This window comes from Trachinotus anak, unplaced genomic scaffold (genome assembly GCF_046630095.1).
Source record: "Trachinotus anak isolate AG129_WGS33_773 ecotype Australia unplaced genomic scaffold, CSIRO_AGI_Tana_v1 ptg000011l, whole genome shotgun sequence".
Lineage (NCBI taxonomy): Eukaryota > Metazoa > Chordata > Actinopteri > Carangiformes > Carangidae > Trachinotus > Trachinotus anak.
This window is the reverse complement of record NW_027273862.1, coordinates 1,218,043-1,235,300: the sequence shown is the minus strand read 5'-3', so window position 1 is coordinate 1,235,300 and position 17,258 is coordinate 1,218,043. Positions and strand designations below refer to the sequence as shown.

Below are 17,258 nucleotides of genomic sequence, written 5' to 3'. Positions count from 1 at the left end.
TAGAAATGACGAAGACAGGGAGACCTGACTCATACTGGGCAGGTGTCCTGTCCCAGTATGACCAGGGGAAGTACTGGTTTTCCACAGGTAAGAAGCTGGGGACTAGGAAATGGAAGGCTGTCATGCAATGCATTGATGCCTGTCCTTTGACTCCTATATACAACCACCAAGTCCATCAATATGACATCTTCAGCAAAAAAATCCTCTGCAAATGTGGATATCATAAGTGATGATAATATTTAGTTTGAATATTTGTTCAATGGCGTTTGCCATAAACCAAAGTGTATTAGCTTTCCAATAGGCAATTTTAAATATTTAAAAAGAAAAATGCATTATTTAACATTTCTTTGAACATTTGTCTGACTATCATGCAGAGGAATGTTTTTAGCAGTGCAGAAAAAAGGTCAGTGGTGAAATTGGGCTGCTCCACCATACTGAAGAATGCCATCTTTCAGGCTCCAGCATTATCAATGGGGATTCACCACCACAGCAACCACCACCACAGCAGCCTCCTCCACTCCAACCACCTGCACCACCACGACAACCATCTCCTCCTCCTGTCACATCTCCATATGTTGTCCACCCGAGACTGCCAGAGGTGAATTGGGTGAGTTTCCCCCCCAAACAATTCATGCAGGTCATCAAGGCAGCCAACTGGGAGTGGATTGCCCAGTGTCTTTAACACTCCACAGGACAGTTGAGGCAACAGTTCTCCCAAAACTGATTCCATCCACCCATGCCAAGAACTGCACCACCTCACCCTACGACCTACTTCAGGCAGCAGATGTTTTTGTGGGCATCAATGCGGATGTGGGGTATTTCACTGTGCAAGTGCAACACAGTGGGCAAGGCACACCATTGAAGACCTGTCTGACTGTGAGCTTCACAAAAGAAGGGGTGCTTTAACCCAATGTGAGGAATCAGTCTAAAAGCCACCACCTTTTTGCCTCCTTCCTCTCACACAGTAGATTGAGACAGTTCATGCCAGTGAGATCCTGGGTCATCTGGATGAGATGAAGGGTGTCATCACTTCAACATATAGCAGGATCTTAAAGCTTCACTCCACAAAAAAGGTACAGGCAAATATTTGTAAACCCTTTACAAAGCTTTGCTTCCATTGATGGTTGATCATACTTTTATGTTTATCATGTTGTTATACCAGTTGTGTTTTTTTCCCCCTATAGATGACAAAGAAGCTCGCTGGGGGGCATTGCGGACACAGCTACGTGGTTGACAAATGTCAGTAATGAATATGGCCAGATACTAAACTGTGTGCTAACTACTGGTGTGTACTATTGTTACAGGCACAAAAGTAAAAACATTTATAAACCTTCTTAACTCAGTGAATGTCTAATGTATATCCAAATGAAACAAAGTTGTTGGAATAAGGGACTTCATTTTATATGATAAGTTGCACCCAGTTGTTACCGAGATCAAAGACTGTTCTTATATACATTAGAATGCCCCCTGTTTCATTTTAATATTTTCTGAGCAAAAAATAATGGTTGTATATGGTTTTTTAAAGGTATTTTTGGGGCATTTTTGCATTTATTTGACAGGACAGTAGAGAGTGACAGGAAAGGGAAATGACATTCAGGAAAGAGTTGGGCCAGCTGGGAGTCGAACCCGCGGCTCGCTTGCTAAGAGCATCTGTGCTCATGTGGTACATGCCCTAACCACTCGGTATCGGGTCGCCCCAGTTATAAGAACTTTTACCACAATTTACAGACGACACCCTCTAAAATGTCATTCAGTATGACAGCTGTTATATACAAAAAATTGAGGCATATTGAGAGCCACAATAATTAGATAACATATTATAAGACTATTTAAGGATCATAGTGCATCCCCCAAATACTAAGCAATTATAATTCTAAATCTTTATACATTGCTGATGTAGCCGGAGGTTGTTTCCCTCCCGGCCACTACATGGCACTGTGTCAACTCGCCGGGCACCCTGATCACTGGGCGGCGCCGTGCACACTGTTATATACAGGTGTGTGGGTATACCTGACTCTCTTTTCTGCTCCAATCTCCTGTGGTGGCTGCGGTCTGGCGTGGCAGAGCCCGTTTGTTTGGCGTGGCCGCCATCGAGGTGCACAATATCCTCTATACAGGTAATGCGGTCTGCCATTTCTCCTTTTTATGTGTGTGCGTAACGGGCATATTGGTGATGGAATCTCCGCTCTTTGTAGCGTGTAGCACGGCCGACTGCTGGGGCCGTGGGAGACGGATTGCTCCACTGGAAGCCCTCTGGGTCCAGTAACTCGTCCGTTTGGTAGGTCGATGTTGTCTGCCTGTCCATCGAGTCTGTCACTCAGTTCCCAGCTGATTATTGTCATGTGTACTTGTAGGCTGCCGTGTAATTGAGCCGCGGCCTGTTAGGCTCTCACTCTCCCCTGGGGCCTCATTGTTACATTGCAAGGTGAGGTGGAGGTAATTTGTTGGGCCCGCTATCGGCCACCACTCCCTGGATCTTCGCTGCTGTTTTGGCTCCCGTTTTTTGGACAACTGTGGCGACACCTGTTTTAAACGATTTTGTATAAATTTGTCTTCATTGGTTGCCTTAATGTGTGCCAAGGGCAACATTTATTTAGGTTATATTTTGTTTGTTAGGAATTAATTTAGTTATTTGTATTTCTTTGGATTTGTTTTTTTTTGTTTTGTTTTGTTATTTCATTTAAATATTTGTTTGTCCACACCAGTCTGTGTGGCACATATGGCATGTTTTTATTAATGCTCCTCTTTGTCATTGGTCAGGTGCTGTGGGCTGAAGGCGGCAGTCCATTCCCTGGTGGCGGTGTTTTCTTCACGATTTCCTTTTGCTGTGTGTGAGTGTGCAGTGTCACTGGTGGTTTGTTTCAGGACCCCGTCCCCCTTTTTGGTTTCCCCTTGCCGCATGGTAAACCCCAGCCCTGTCCTCATCCTCATTCCCTGCCTATGTGCTAATTTTATCGTATTATTGTGTTGGGCTGGTGTGTGACACTTTAATTTTGGTTCTATATGTTTTTGATAGATTCCTTTTGTAAAATAAAATTCCTTTTCCTTAATTGAAAACCGTCTCTTGCCCCGTGGTATATTGAGAACCTGTGTGACCTTACTCCTTTAATAAAAGAAAAACACTTATATTAGAATTTCCTGGGGGTGAAATTCCCCCGGGTGGCGTTGTCGCAACTGAACAAAAACCCGACCTCCCTCGCCACGCCACACTAATATCCTTCCAAGTGTGGTGGCAAAAAATATTACCTTGTTCAATAAAGGGTTGGAAAAAGAAGATCTTCACGCGTCATCTGTCTTTCTTGAGTTTAATAAACATTCATGAATGGAGTCACACAAACACAACCGAACAGCAGTAGAGTCAGTGAGTGAGTGGCCTGAAGATGTTTTCCAGGGTCACAGTTTTATAGTCCCAAAACACATTCCACAAAGACAAAATACGATCCCCTCTTTCACCTGCTTGCCTCTTCATAAACCCAATGTCACCGTAACTCACAGCTCAGTTTCCTCCGAGGTCAAATGAGCAGTGTCTCCATGTGTTTAATCTGGTGAGATAAGGCAAGGGCATCCAGATATATTGTCTCCATCTGCTCATAAACAGTTCACCCAGAGGTCTCTTTTATTGCCTCAAAAAGGGTGTACAAAGGTTACTTGAAAACTTCATTAGAAATATCCACACAGTCTTTGATTACACAGTTTTGCATAGACACACATGAGTTATATCAAAATTTCCCATTACACAAGCACTAGGTTTTACTCACAAAACTTATTTGAAAAAAATGGTACTGTAGTTTTTATGTTTTCTATGTATATAAAATCAAATTTAATTTGAAGCAGACACAAAATGGGCACGTGTTGTCTTTGACCCACCTGTTTTATGTCATGATTGTCACATCATACCCTTGAGACTTAGAGGTCCTCTCAATCATGGTGAAAATTTAATTAGAATAATATGCATACTACATCCCAGGCCTTGTTGTTCATTTGTACAGGTTCACCTCCAGTTTTTGTGTGGTTTTGAACGTGGAAGACCAATGTGAGACTGGATATTTTCATAATTAACTTCTGGTCTCACGACAGAACACCATCCTCTCTATGGCACTTTCTGCTCAAAGTTATCCAGCTGCATTTTTGAGTGGGACTAAGATGATATCTCTCGTCTCAAGGAAGCCAAGAGGTCAGAGCTTAAAAAAAAGCATGCTGGTCATGCCCCTATAAAAACGCAAATTCTGGCCAACATGAGCTTCAGAGAGTTGGCCAAGCATTGCAGAAGGAGAACTTGTGGGGCTGAGGAAACCTTTAGCCTGATCCAAGGATTACTGAAGTCCATGTGGGAACTGACTAACACTTCAAGTTTACACCTGATCAACCCTGAGAGCATGACACAATGTGGGAGGTGCAACAGAAGCACTTCACATGCATCCAAGATCCACCTGGTGTTGAATAGTACACCAAACTCAGCTCAGAGTCACAAAAGGGTGACAAGGTCTTGGATGTTTTCAGATGTGGCAGAGTCATATTCTGTGGACAGCATTGATTGCCACCAGTGCACCTTTATGCCAGGTAAGTGGAAATTATACATCTTTGAGATGATTCATATCCTTTATATCTGCCATTGAATTAAAGTAATAAGAGCATAATTTTCTAGAGACGTTTATGAGAAAAGATTGCATACATATGGAAATGTGTGCTTAGTAACTTATAACTCAATATTTCAATAATTTTTTTTTCAAGGATGGAGATTTAATGCTGTGCACGCTCAGATGTATATGCTTGAGGGTGCATCCAGATGGAACATGAACCGAGCCCTTTAAATGTTTTATTGTTTTACTGTTGTCTCTCTGCTTTTAATTTATTGTGTTACATTTGTTCGTGTACTTTCTGTACAGCACTTTGGTCAACTAAGGTTGTTTTAAATGTGCCGTATAAATAAATAATCAAATAATCATGACATTGCGGATGTGAGTGGTGAATGACTCACCCAACTCATCATTTCATACATCATCTCGGGTAATCTGACCATTGCATCTTCATCTGTCATTGAAATTCTTTAGTACCAATGAATTTTGTACAGAGGCAACTTTATAATGCAGGGATATTTTCTCTCTTTATTGTTTTTCACAAATTCCCAGGAAGCCAGTTTTGATGCAAGCAGTGTCTCTCACAGTCCTGTCGGTCAAATTTAGTTACTGAGGACAGTTCCACTAGTGGACCCAGCACATCAGCTCAGGTAACTTCTCTAAAGACTCATCATTCGGTGGTGCTGCTCCACTTATGACCCAAGCTTATGTGCTGCTTTTTACTAATAGCACTTGAGAAGAGACACCTACCACCACTAGCCCCATCTCTTGCCTGGTCCTCACAGCTCTCCCTCTCCGCAATACTACCCTTCAGCCTCATATAATCAGTATGATATACCATCATCTCCAGTATCAACACCAATGGCAACGGCTTCATCGTCAGATCAGTCATCAGTCCACTTGAATCGTCACTGAAAATGGAGACTGCAAAAGGCAGCACTGGAAGATCAGGAGAGTGTGGCAAGAGGGGAGTCACCAAAAAAGCAGCACTGCAAAAACACTTACCATTACCAGTGTAGAACATGTGGTTAGTCCAAAAGCAGAAGCACTGGCCATACCCAGATAAATGGAAAGTGGTACTGTCCAGCATCTGGACAGACCATCACAGAAAGGAAGGACACTCTTGAGAAGCAGTGAAGGTTATTTATTTACAGAAGTTATGTACTTAGTTTATTTAGTTACTTTTAGTTTACTTTAGTTTACTTGGTTATTAGTTAGTAGTTATCAGTTTCAGTTTCAGGAGAATGTGAAGTGTGCTGTTGTAAATTGTTATTATTATATTATATTGTCAATCATATTATTGTTGTACATATTCATAAAGGGTTAGTTAGAATATGTTGATCTTTGAAAAACAATAAAAACAATCTGAGAAGCATAAGTTTACTTGTCAATTTTGTTATTTCAATGAAAACTCAGAGGTGTGTTATGATACTCTGGGATGAAATGATACAACTCTGGAAATGTATCATTTTAGCAGCTATTTTGTCATTGTCTATGGCATTTGCTTATTTCTGATTACTCTATTTTTAAGGGTTGAGAAAGGGTGCTTGACTACTTATACAACTCTTAAAGCTCATGGTTGGGGAAAGTATTTTTGTTTTATTTAAGACGAATAGTTAAACAGTATAAATATGCTGTTCACACAACATTTGATTCCCCAAAACAAATGCGCCTGAAATCAAGTCAGTGGTTTGAACGCTTACTTCAGACACTCTCCGGTTCTCAGGGTGGAGAAAAGGTCTTTTCGATTTGTATTCATTAATATGACAGCAGGAAGGTATGCTGTGTTCTTCGCACATTATCTCCTGTCACCAACAACAAAAAAGAGGAATCTGCATTCTTCTGGAGAATGCTCAACCATTTAAGCTAATTCCCCACTGAGTGCTCATCAAAGTATAGATGTCACGAGAACCAACACTTGGTACCAAATCAATGCCAAAATTCTGAAGATGAGACGGTACTTGTCCCGTAGGTAACGGAGATGGCGTACTAGAGATGTGATTTTTTTTGGTATTGATGAGGGTGTCACAGCACGCTGTGACCTCAGTTTTTACCCAGTGTTTCCTGTGTCTATCTCTTTTTTTTGTGTGTGTATGTCTCTTCCAACGGGGCGTGGCACAGAACTGGCTACCTGACACACCAGCAACTCATCACTCATCAACTCCTGTAGAAAAACAGTGGTCTTCCACTGGTCTGCCTGCCATGCTTCTCACCTGCAGTCTTGGCTCTGTGTACCTACTGGATCCCCTGCTCCTCCCTGATTCCAGATACCAATAAACTCTTTTATTACAACCATCCTGCTTGTCTGTGTCTGAATTCGCTCAGGGGTCCAAACTGAAATTACTCTGGACCATTTACAGAACAATCTGGCCAATATGGATCCAGACTCATTCAGACTCATTCAAACGTGCACTATCAGCACGAGGATCTTTAATTGGACTAAATGGGAAATGCTTCAGGACATTATAGTGAATTTAGAGCCTGGGTGGACCATGTGTCTGCTCATCTGACTCAGTTAGCTACAGCAGGACCTGCCCCTGTAGCCCAGGAAGCTCCTACACCCACAGCTCAGACTGGTCATGCTACCCACTCCCGCAAGTCCTACATGCCGACACCTGAACGTTACAGAGGGGAGTTGGTAGCGTGCGGTTGTTTCCTCCTGCAGTGTGCATTAGTGTTAGATCAGCAACCCACAACCTATGCTTCAGATGAGTAAAAACTAGCCTTTCTAGTCAACCTCCTCACTGAACAACCCGCCTAATGGACGACTGCTCTATGGGCGAGACATTCTCCCAAAGGAGCTAAATCTCACCACAGAAAACATTTGCGGAAGGCTGAGGCAACTGTCTATACCTCAGAGACCTCTACCAGAAGGACTGCTGATATTAAGGTATTGAAGGAAAACATTCACAATTGTATTGTATGTCTATTCACCAATACTAGCAGCCAAACAAATAAATATTGGATAGAAATCAATGAGAAGGCATGCTGTAATTAAAGGTTCTGTGGGAAAACATTGCACACTATATTTAACATTCTGTTATCATTATTCATATCATTTTATATTGTAAAGTCTTGATTTATTGTAAGGTATTTATATGTGCAAGTAAGGGTATGCAGCCTTTGTCCTCAGTCATAAAATCCAAAGAAATCCACAAGAATTGAGGCTGTGGCAAACCAAAATACTGTTCCAGTGTTTTACTACGTAAGCATGAGGCTGAAACTTGCCTTCTGCAGCGTAAGGCTGCGTGTAAACCAGTGTGAGCACATGTGCATCGTCCTTGTACGTATCCATTTATTAGGAATGTGCTCTCATTTTACTGCTAATTTAGTTTAAAAGTGCCAATATCTGAGAGTAATTTATGAATGTAATTTTTTGAAAATCTATTTATCCTTTCAGAATCTCAGGCAGAAATGACAGCAACAGAAACACCTGCTAGTCAACATAGTCAAAATTTGACACACACAAGCCATTTCTCAATCTGTGTTCTATACTGTACTTGTGCTTTTGCAGATGTGTGAAACATCATCAGACACAGCCCAAGTACTGTTCCAATTCAAATTCTACTACTAGCTAGGTGCAGATTAAATATGATAAAGTAATATGATGTATAAAGTGTTCTCGCTCTGCTTGTTTTATTGGGGATGCATTGGACATGACTTATGTGCACTTTGGACAGCTACTATGTATCCCTGAATTCAGTGGCAGAGATTCTAAGACAGACTTAAAGCTGTGACCATTTTCATCCTAGGACTGTTATTATACCAATTCATTAAGTTTTGATAATTTTTGTTTTTTTTATCAAGTAACAATTTAGATTTCAAATATATGGTCAGTCTATACAAATAATGTCTGTTTGGAATTTTGCTCTGGCAAATTGTGAGGACTGTCCTGTAAGGTGAAACTGGCGGTCATCTCAGCAGCTCACTGCCAAGCTCCAGAGATGATCAGTATGCACCATTCTGGTGGGAAAAAATGCAAGCCCTTGAGCAATTTACTTCAGGCTCTGTTATGTTTTAGTGTTTTGATATATGATAAAATTTGTTTTGGAAGATGAAATTTGGTCACTCAGTTGAAAGACAGTATTCATTACTAGTTTGTTTGAGAGGATGAAGCTGAATAAATACATGATGTTTGTTGTTTATGATACAATGTCCATGCACTAAAATATATACAGGTGAAACATTGCATTCCCCTAAACGCATCACTGTGCATAGACGCTCTATTAAGAGAAATCTGTGACATCTAGTTCTTGGACTGGGACTACAAAATAAGAGAAGAAAACAAGAGATAAAAAAATAAGAAAATTCCCTCACATTGCCCATGGTACCATCTGCTATGTTTCGGCCAGATGCAAATAAAATGTGCCACCTGGCTCAAAAGGAGCTCTAAGGACCTGTTGGGGATATTATGTCTTGACAGCCCCTCAAGCCGGGTCACCTCAGCTGGGTTCAGTGGCTCCAGGGTACCTTAAGGTCCATTTGGATGTAAATTGACACTGGAAAGCTAAACATGGTCAGCAGAGTGGACAGGACTGACCCAAGAGACACTCAAATCAACGCCCAGAACAGTTTGAGTTCTGGGAAACCTCTTTGGTTGTACATCTGGCTGCGTTCCTGCATAAACCATGATTATAATTTGCAAGTCCGAATGATCTCTGCAGTTGTCACCTTGTGTTGATCATTACAACAGGTGCTTTTGCACTGCAGTAATGAAGTATGGCATGAGGTGGATTTCAGCTGTCGCTTATGAGAGACTGTAAATAGAGATTATGAAATATAAACACAAGCTCCCATGGCATTTGGATGGAGACCATCTTTCCCATAAAAGAATGCACGCTTCCCGAAGAAATTAAAATTTTCAATAAAAATAATGTCACATTTTTGACATGCACGTTGTGGAGACTAAGGATCTCCCTGAACCTTTCCACTCCTCAGGCTAATGTTTGAATTGGGACAAAGACAAAGACATTTTTGCCACTGCCTTGAAAGAGATTGACTACATCATGTTTCGGCAGTTCTGACTGGCATTGCTGCTGGATGCTGAAGTGCTGGATATTATAGATTTTGTTCTTATGGTTCTAATTATGTAATCCTCGACAATTAGTGCCTGAGGAGGATTCCACTTTTTTTGGTGAGTTTTGTCAGCCATGGTCATCCTCCTGCTGCTGAAACAGTTCTCTTGAGCTGGAGTCACTGCAGCTGAGGCCTGTGCTTGGAGAGCTGGACACAGGCATGGGGGTGAACTGCACGCAGCCAGCTCACGAAGAGTGGACGTACTGCTGAGAGCAACAGGAGAGACAGACCTCTACGGCATAGCTGTGGAGAGTTGAGATGGTGACAAGATACCACCAGACCCCTCAGCGTGTGGAGGAGAGTGAGGACCGGTGAGTGGAGGGAAATCCTGGCTCCTTCACAGAGGACTGCTTTTTGGGACTGCTGCTGTTGTTGACTCTCAGATAAATTAAAATCCTGGTGTCTTATGACTTAAATCCTTCATCCAGTTTAAAAGTCAGAAAAATTAGCCAAGACCTAAAAATTTTATCAAGGACAATGAACAGTAAAGTAATGACATGGATATTGATCAGTGACAAAGCTTCAAAGATGACACATGAGGGGAAAAGGACAATGAGCATGGCTTTAAGAGCAGTAGAAAGAGGAAGGCAGGAGTGCCGCAGGACTGGAATGACAGGCAGCAAAGGCAAAAAAAGGGAAAGAAGAGGAGCAGGAAGTAGCAGGAAGAGAGCGGGACTCCAGGAAGCAGTAAGCACATGCCAGGCAAGAGAAGGAAGTATGAGATGATTGAAAGTGATGAAGGAACTTCTGGAAAGGAGAGAATGGCTAGTGATGAAGAAGAGGATGACGACATTCTATTTAACCTGTATGGTTCGTCAGAGGATGACACAGGGCCACTAATGACACCAGATTCTGTCATCATCTGAGGATGACATGACAGTGACAACAAACACAAAACCTACACACCAACCCAGACCGGAAGGTTAGTAAGGTTAAGGTAAGGGGCTAGAGAAAGCATTATGTCAAAGAGTGTCCTCACAGTGAACGCAAGACAAGTTTATGTGTGTGTGTCCTCAGTGAACTGTATCAGTCTCTGCAGCAGCTTCCAGCTGCAGCAGTCAGTTCAGTTTCTGTTCAGTTTGACTGAAGGAGGTTTTTGTACTACGCTTTTTCACTGTGTGAACAGATACTGACTGTTGATATTGTGTCGGCCGTTACAGTAGTAAACTGCTGCATCTTCAGCCTGGACTCCACTGATGGACAGAGTGAAGTCAGTGTCTGATCCACTGCCTGTAAAACGACTTAGAGTCCGTGCATCTTGATTAGTAGCATAGTAAATAAGCAGTTTAATAGACTCTCCCTGCTTTTGTTGGTACCATTCCACAGAGTCAGAATTAATAACAGTCTGACTGATCTTACACCTGATGGTGACAGAGCCTCCCAGAGCAGAGCTCACTGCTCCAGGCTGAGTCACAGTGACCTGTCCTCTGGACTCTGAGGACACAGAGACACAAACATAAAGCAGAGTCATGGTTTTGTCGCCTTCATTTCAGAGGGACGGATGTTGATAGAGGAGAGGAGTTTGATTCTCTGGACTTTACCTGTGAAGCAGCTGCAGAGGAGAGTCCAGATGAGGACGGAGGTCAAAGTCATGTTTTTGGTGAGGAGGATTTGTGTGTCTTCTGTTGTGATGAAGGACAGCTGTCAGTCATCCAGTCTTCAACTGTCAGGACTATAAACTCTCCCAGAGCACTGGAGCATGGTGCTGCTGATGCAAAGTGGCTCTCTATGGAAATGCTCTGAGTGACTCCAACCGGGACTTGGATCACTCTGCTGATGCGGTTTATCAATGGATCAATTAGTTTATTGGGATATTGATGATAAATGTACTAATTTCTATGTGAATTTAGTAAAATATAAGTGGAAAAAATGTCTTTAGGAAAAACCTTAGTTGTCATAAGTCATAGTTTTCTCTCAATTTTCACAACAAAACAATCAACATCACTGTCACTGAAATTTCAACAGTGATCTGTAAATTTAATCAGTTAGTAAAATATATTATAATTTCAGACTAAAATGTTTCTAATCATGTTTATTTTGATTAGCTACAATACTTTGTACCGTTTATTCCCAATAAATCTTTTTATTTCACAGCAAGAGAATTTAATTATTTTGAGACACTAAACAGTTCAGGGTCAGATAATTATTTTATAAATTTGAAAATCATTCTGATACTTCAAATTTTACATCACAAAGTGAATGTGTTTGTTTGAAAGTCAGAGAGCCGTGTCTCTGTACAGTAAAAGGTTTTTGTACGATGGCTCAATGAGTTTGTATCACTGTGGTGGACTTTTGGTGGAGGAACCAGGCTGGATGTTAACTGTAAGTAAATTTGACTCTTTTAATAACTCAAATTCTATTTTTATTATCTAAATTTATATCTGTACAGATACAGATTAGAAATAAAAGTATGGAGAAAAATATTAAAAGTCAGCCCAAGTACTGGGCCAAATATTAAATAACATTTTCTTTCTTTGTTTTGCTCAAAGATTAATTTTTTTCACACAGTGGATCGAAAAACTTAAAACATCACTGTTATATTTCAAAAAGATTCTGTATGAGCAGGACTCATTTGATGAGTTTTAATATGTAGCTAAATATTGTAGTAGTGAACCAAATTCATTTTGAAAGAACAAAGCTCCATCTCAGTATTTTCTGTTTTCGATTAGAAATCTTTCAGATGCTGTAAAACAATTTAAAACAAATATTTTTCATATTTGTAAATATATTTTGTAGCTTGAAACTGAATTTTGTATTTTGTGGATGAAACATTAAAACATCAGAGGAACCTTCTATTTGTAGTACTGAAACCTGTCTGTTGCCATGGTTACTGAGCTCAGAGAGAGGAGTAAAGAAACTGAAGAGCAGTTTCATCCAATTTGAGGACAACCAACAGGAGAAGTAGTCTCCTCTGCTACAGTCCACAGGAGGGAGTTTCATAAAAACTTTAACTTTGTCAATCTCTCTCTCTGCAGTGGGTCGAGTTGCCCCCACCCTGATGGTGCTGCCCCCCTCCAGTGAGGAGCTGCAGCAGGGGAAGATTACACTCATGTGCCTGGCCAACAAGGGCTACCCCTCAGACTGGAGTCTGTCCTGGAAGCTGGACGGCAGCAGCAGCAGCAGCAGCAGCTGGGAGGAGAGCAGGAGCCCTGGGGTTCTGGGGGGGGGGGGGGGTGGTCTCTACAGCTGGAGCAGCACCCTGAGGCTCCCTGCAGACCTGTGGAGGAAGGTGGACTCTGTGACCTGTGAGGCCACCCAGCGCTCCCAGACTCCGGTCTCAGAGACACTGAGGAGAGACCAGTGTTCCCAGTACTGACCTGACTCACAGGATCTCTGGTACTGATTTTACTCTGCAACTTATCTCAGTCTGCAGCTCTCTCTCTCTCTCTCTCTCTCTCTCATCCATTTCCACAGTAATGTGTTCTTACTTGTTGTGTTGTTGATTGTTTTAATAGTTCTAGACAATAAAGATTTGTTCAAATGGTGGTTTCTGTGTAGTTTCTATTTTTATGACTGAAGTGTTTTTTGACCTTTTTTCTTTGCCACGTGTTTCATGTTATGAAAACTCGTTAGACTGAGACATGGAGCCACAACAGTAATAAGACTCTCCTTTTTATCCACTTCAACAGACTTTGATGACTGAGGGAAATGTTCTTCATAGTTGGTGCAGGTTTGTCTGTCATAAATAAAACTTAGTAACAATACAGGCATTGCAACTGTAAACCACCTGATTACCTAGTATCACTGAAGTCTGCTTTATGATTCACGTGTTGTCAGGATTTTTGTGATGTAAAGTAAGACTTTGCTGATGCAAAGTGGTTCTCTATGGAAATTACAGAATAATGATTACCCCTTGTGAGGTGTTCATATTTTTGTAACTCAGCCAATGTTTGCAGGTCTGATGGACCCACCGTATTATTGGGTTTTTTAATCAATACAGCCATAACAATTTATGTAAAAATACTGAACAGATCTCAGTTACAAGCAATATAGACAGCATATATGGTTAATATTTGCCATTTACCTCTCTTAGATCACATTTATGAATAAAATTGCAGTTCATTTTTTGTGATAAAATGTGGGGGAAAAAAGAAAAAAGATATGGGTATAAAAGTATAAATGAAACACTACTGATGTTTATTTCAGCTGCTCAACAGTGACATTAGGCCCTGGGTTGTAAAACAGGGGGAGGTGGGTGCACCCACTTCACATTAGATTATTTTATTATTATTTTATGTATTTGTCTGTTTCCTCTGAAAACTAAAATCATGTAAACTCAAGATTTTTGATGATTTTTTAGGAAAAAGTTTAAAAACTCAGCCACATCAGCTTCTTATTTTTCCAGTGTAGTTAGACATATTTCAGGTCAAACTGTGTGATGATTGTCTCTATGCTGATGTCCATGAGAGGCTTCTTAAAGGGAAGTGAAACAATGTGTGAGTGAGTGACTGGTGGAGCAGAAAAACCATCTGCCAGAAACTCCTTCAAGGAGAAAATCAACTCTCCCACAGTAAAACTGTCCAAGTTTCTGGTGTGTGATTGACAGCTGCATGGTCCCTGTCCTCTAAGCTGATTGGTGTTTCCTAGGTGATGTCCGTCCCACCCTGATGGCGCTGCCCCCCTCCAGTGAGGAGCTGCAGCTGGAGAAGGCCATGTTCATGTGCCTGGAACAAGGGTTTCTGCTCCACTATTGAAGGCCAAACTGTTAATTACATTGTAATTATGTAGTAATTATATATTAATGTGAAGGCAAGAAATAACAGTCAAGTAGGCTGTCAATTATGAAGTAATTATGTGGTAATGTGAAGAAAAGGCCAAGACAAAGTCAAATCAGTAAAAAGTTGTGGTCGTATAATTACAGGGATATCTGTAAAATATTGGGTAATTAAATTGGGTTTCCTCCACATGACCAAATGCTGCCAATGTAATGAACCTAATGTACTTGTGACTTCCACCGTCTCACCTTTCAATAAGCCAAGAGGAGCTGTAGACGCTGAAACAGTTGTTTACCAGAAGTGAATGGTAGATGGAAATGTCAGTAGTAGGTCCATAATCACCTTCCCACTGCCTGTAAAGTGTGTTGTTTCTTAGAAATATACATGTGGTTAACAAGAACTTTCATTGTAATTACTTTTCCATAGTCTGTAAAGTGTAACATCAACATACAGATAATTTCCTTATGATAAAAGGACAACATGCCAGTATAATTCACTCTGGATGTCAAGTGCGCAGTATTTCCTGAAACAGTTTCATAGTTTCGTTTAGTTCTTACTTGTTCCTCACTGTTCTCTGTTGAATCAGCTCTTTATTTCTCTTAATGCAAAGGGCCTAAGAGACAATATCAAAAGAAAGGCATTTTTTTCTTTTCTGCAAAAGCAAGAAAATACACTGTGTTTTCCTTCAATAACATTCATCATAGTAAAAATCTACTTTTCAAAATTAGCAATTTTATCAATAATCTAAATCTTAGATATCCCACTAATAATATTATGATAGGAGGTGACTTCAATATGGTGCATGATTTTTGGCACATTATCCATCCTTCAAAAGAATTTTCTTGGTTTAAGCCAGACAGTTCAAGCAGGTCTGGGATTGCTTGATTGCTTATTAGTTTATCTTTGAAACCAACTAATGCTCACAAGTGTAATTTGGACCACTGGAAGTGTAATGCCAGTCTGTTACATTCTGAGGCCCACGGTCAGTGGATTAAAGACATAATTGATGAAATTTCTAATGATCCCAGCCTAAATTCATATATTTCCAAATGGGATTTTTTTTTAATTTAGAGTAAGAAACTTTTGCAAATCCTCTTGTGAGCAACTAAAACAATCCACCCATTTAAAGGAGTCCAGTTTGGTTAGAGAAATAAGTTTGTGCTACAACAAACCCATAATTACTGATATGAACAAAAGGAAATTCCTTACACTACAAACCAAGTTGGATAACAGCTACACAAAGAAAACAAAGGGAGCTTACATTAGATCTAAAGCTGAATGGATGAAAGAAGGAAAAGAAATTCTTCTGTCTTCTGTAGTTAAGAGAAAATTCATCAGGAAAAAAACAATATAAGAACATTATTCATTGATGACAATGAATCCTCTGACCCAAAAAGAATAACCAATGAAATTTCCCCCTTTTTTCGTGACTTATATTCTTCTAATTTCTCACCTGCTGCAGCAGAAATCTTCTTTAATCAAATCAAGTATTTGATCCCTCAAATAGACGAGGATTTCAGAAATGACTGAGGCAGAGATCTATTCTAAGGATTTAGGCAAAGCAGTACAGTGCTTGACTCCCGATTGCCCTCCTGGTCCAGATGGTCTTACATCCAATTTTTACAAGTATTTTTGGGAACACATCAAAGTTCTTTTCTTTGAAACACTAAAATAAATTATTCAAAATTTGTCACTTCCACAAACTATGAAGCAAGGCTTGTTGTTGTTCCTAAATCAGGTAAAGATTCCAAATTATTAGATAATTGGCGACCAATAATGCTCCTCAATAACAATTACAACTACTAACACACATATTTTGAAATCGTCTCAGATAATAAGTGACACCCAGTCAGGATTTGTGAGAGGTAGATCTATACACAATAATGTGCGCGTTGTCTTAGACCTGCTTGAATACAGTGAATATATAACTGATGACGACTTTATCCTTTTTCTTGGTTTTTACTAAGCTTTCAACATGGTACAACACCCCTTTTTTCTTAAGGCTTTGGAACTCTGCAGCTTTGGAGAAAACTTTTATCATGACACTAACAGTTCAACATCTTTATCAGATAGAAAGCTCCCTTGTTTTGCAGTCAACAGAGGTATAAAACAAGGCTGTCCAGTCTCACCATCACTGTTCCTAACTGCAGTAGAAATGCTTTCAATCCTGATCAAAACTTCAGATATTGAGCAGTTAAATGTCTGAGAGCCAAATAGTCACAAGTCAACTGGCAGACGATACAACCTAAAATCTTGAGCAGGAGCTCAAAGGCAATTCAAATCACAGATTTATTTTCCAAAGCATCTGGTTTATAGCTGAACTTAAAGTGTGAATTATTAGCTAAACATGACTGCCATCTAATGACAGCATATGGTATCCCCATTATATATACAGTCAAATATTTAGGTGTACATGTCACAAAGGACACTAAATTATGTGACACTTGAAATATATGGAATAAAATGGATGACTGTAAATCAAGGTTGGATAGATGGTTAAATAGAGATCTTTCCCTTTTTAATTTTCAGGCTGAGGAGCCTCCACACTGTGGATAGATAAGTGTTGTAGACAAGTTACTGTTAACCCACTCCTCGCTTGACAGCACTTTTTCAGCTTTTAATGAGGTTGTTTCAGGATTTGGGGGAGGTTTTTTCCTTAGCTTTGTTTATTTTTGGTCCAATATACTGTGAGAAGACACGTACATTGCACATTGAACTTTTTATGTGGTTCTGCGAAGCTGGCCATTTGGCTAACTCACAGGAATTGGGCTCAAGGTGCTGGCAGCGTAGAAGTGGTGCCAGTTCTGGAGGGACTGCTGAAGGCCCAACTGAGGGTGGAACACTCTGACTTTCAGATGATGGACAATATTCAGGACTTCAGCCGCACATG

At 40.4% G+C, this 17,258-nt stretch overlaps 1 protein-coding gene across 1 annotated transcript; it reads left to right on the top strand.

Moving 5' to 3' along the window:
• The first annotated feature begins 5 nt into the window (after positions 1 to 5).
• Positions 6 to 14,351, top strand: LOC139628020 (immunoglobulin kappa light chain-like). Its single transcript, XM_071489320.1, has 4 exons — positions 6 to 87; positions 456 to 607; positions 11,900 to 11,975; positions 12,629 to 14,351. Exons 1-4 carry the CDS (start codon positions 6 to 8, stop codon positions 12,967 to 12,969), a joined length of 651 nt encoding a protein of 216 aa, XP_071345421.1. The 3' UTR covers positions 12,970 to 14,351.
• Positions 14,352 to 17,258: the final 2,907 nt, after the last annotated feature.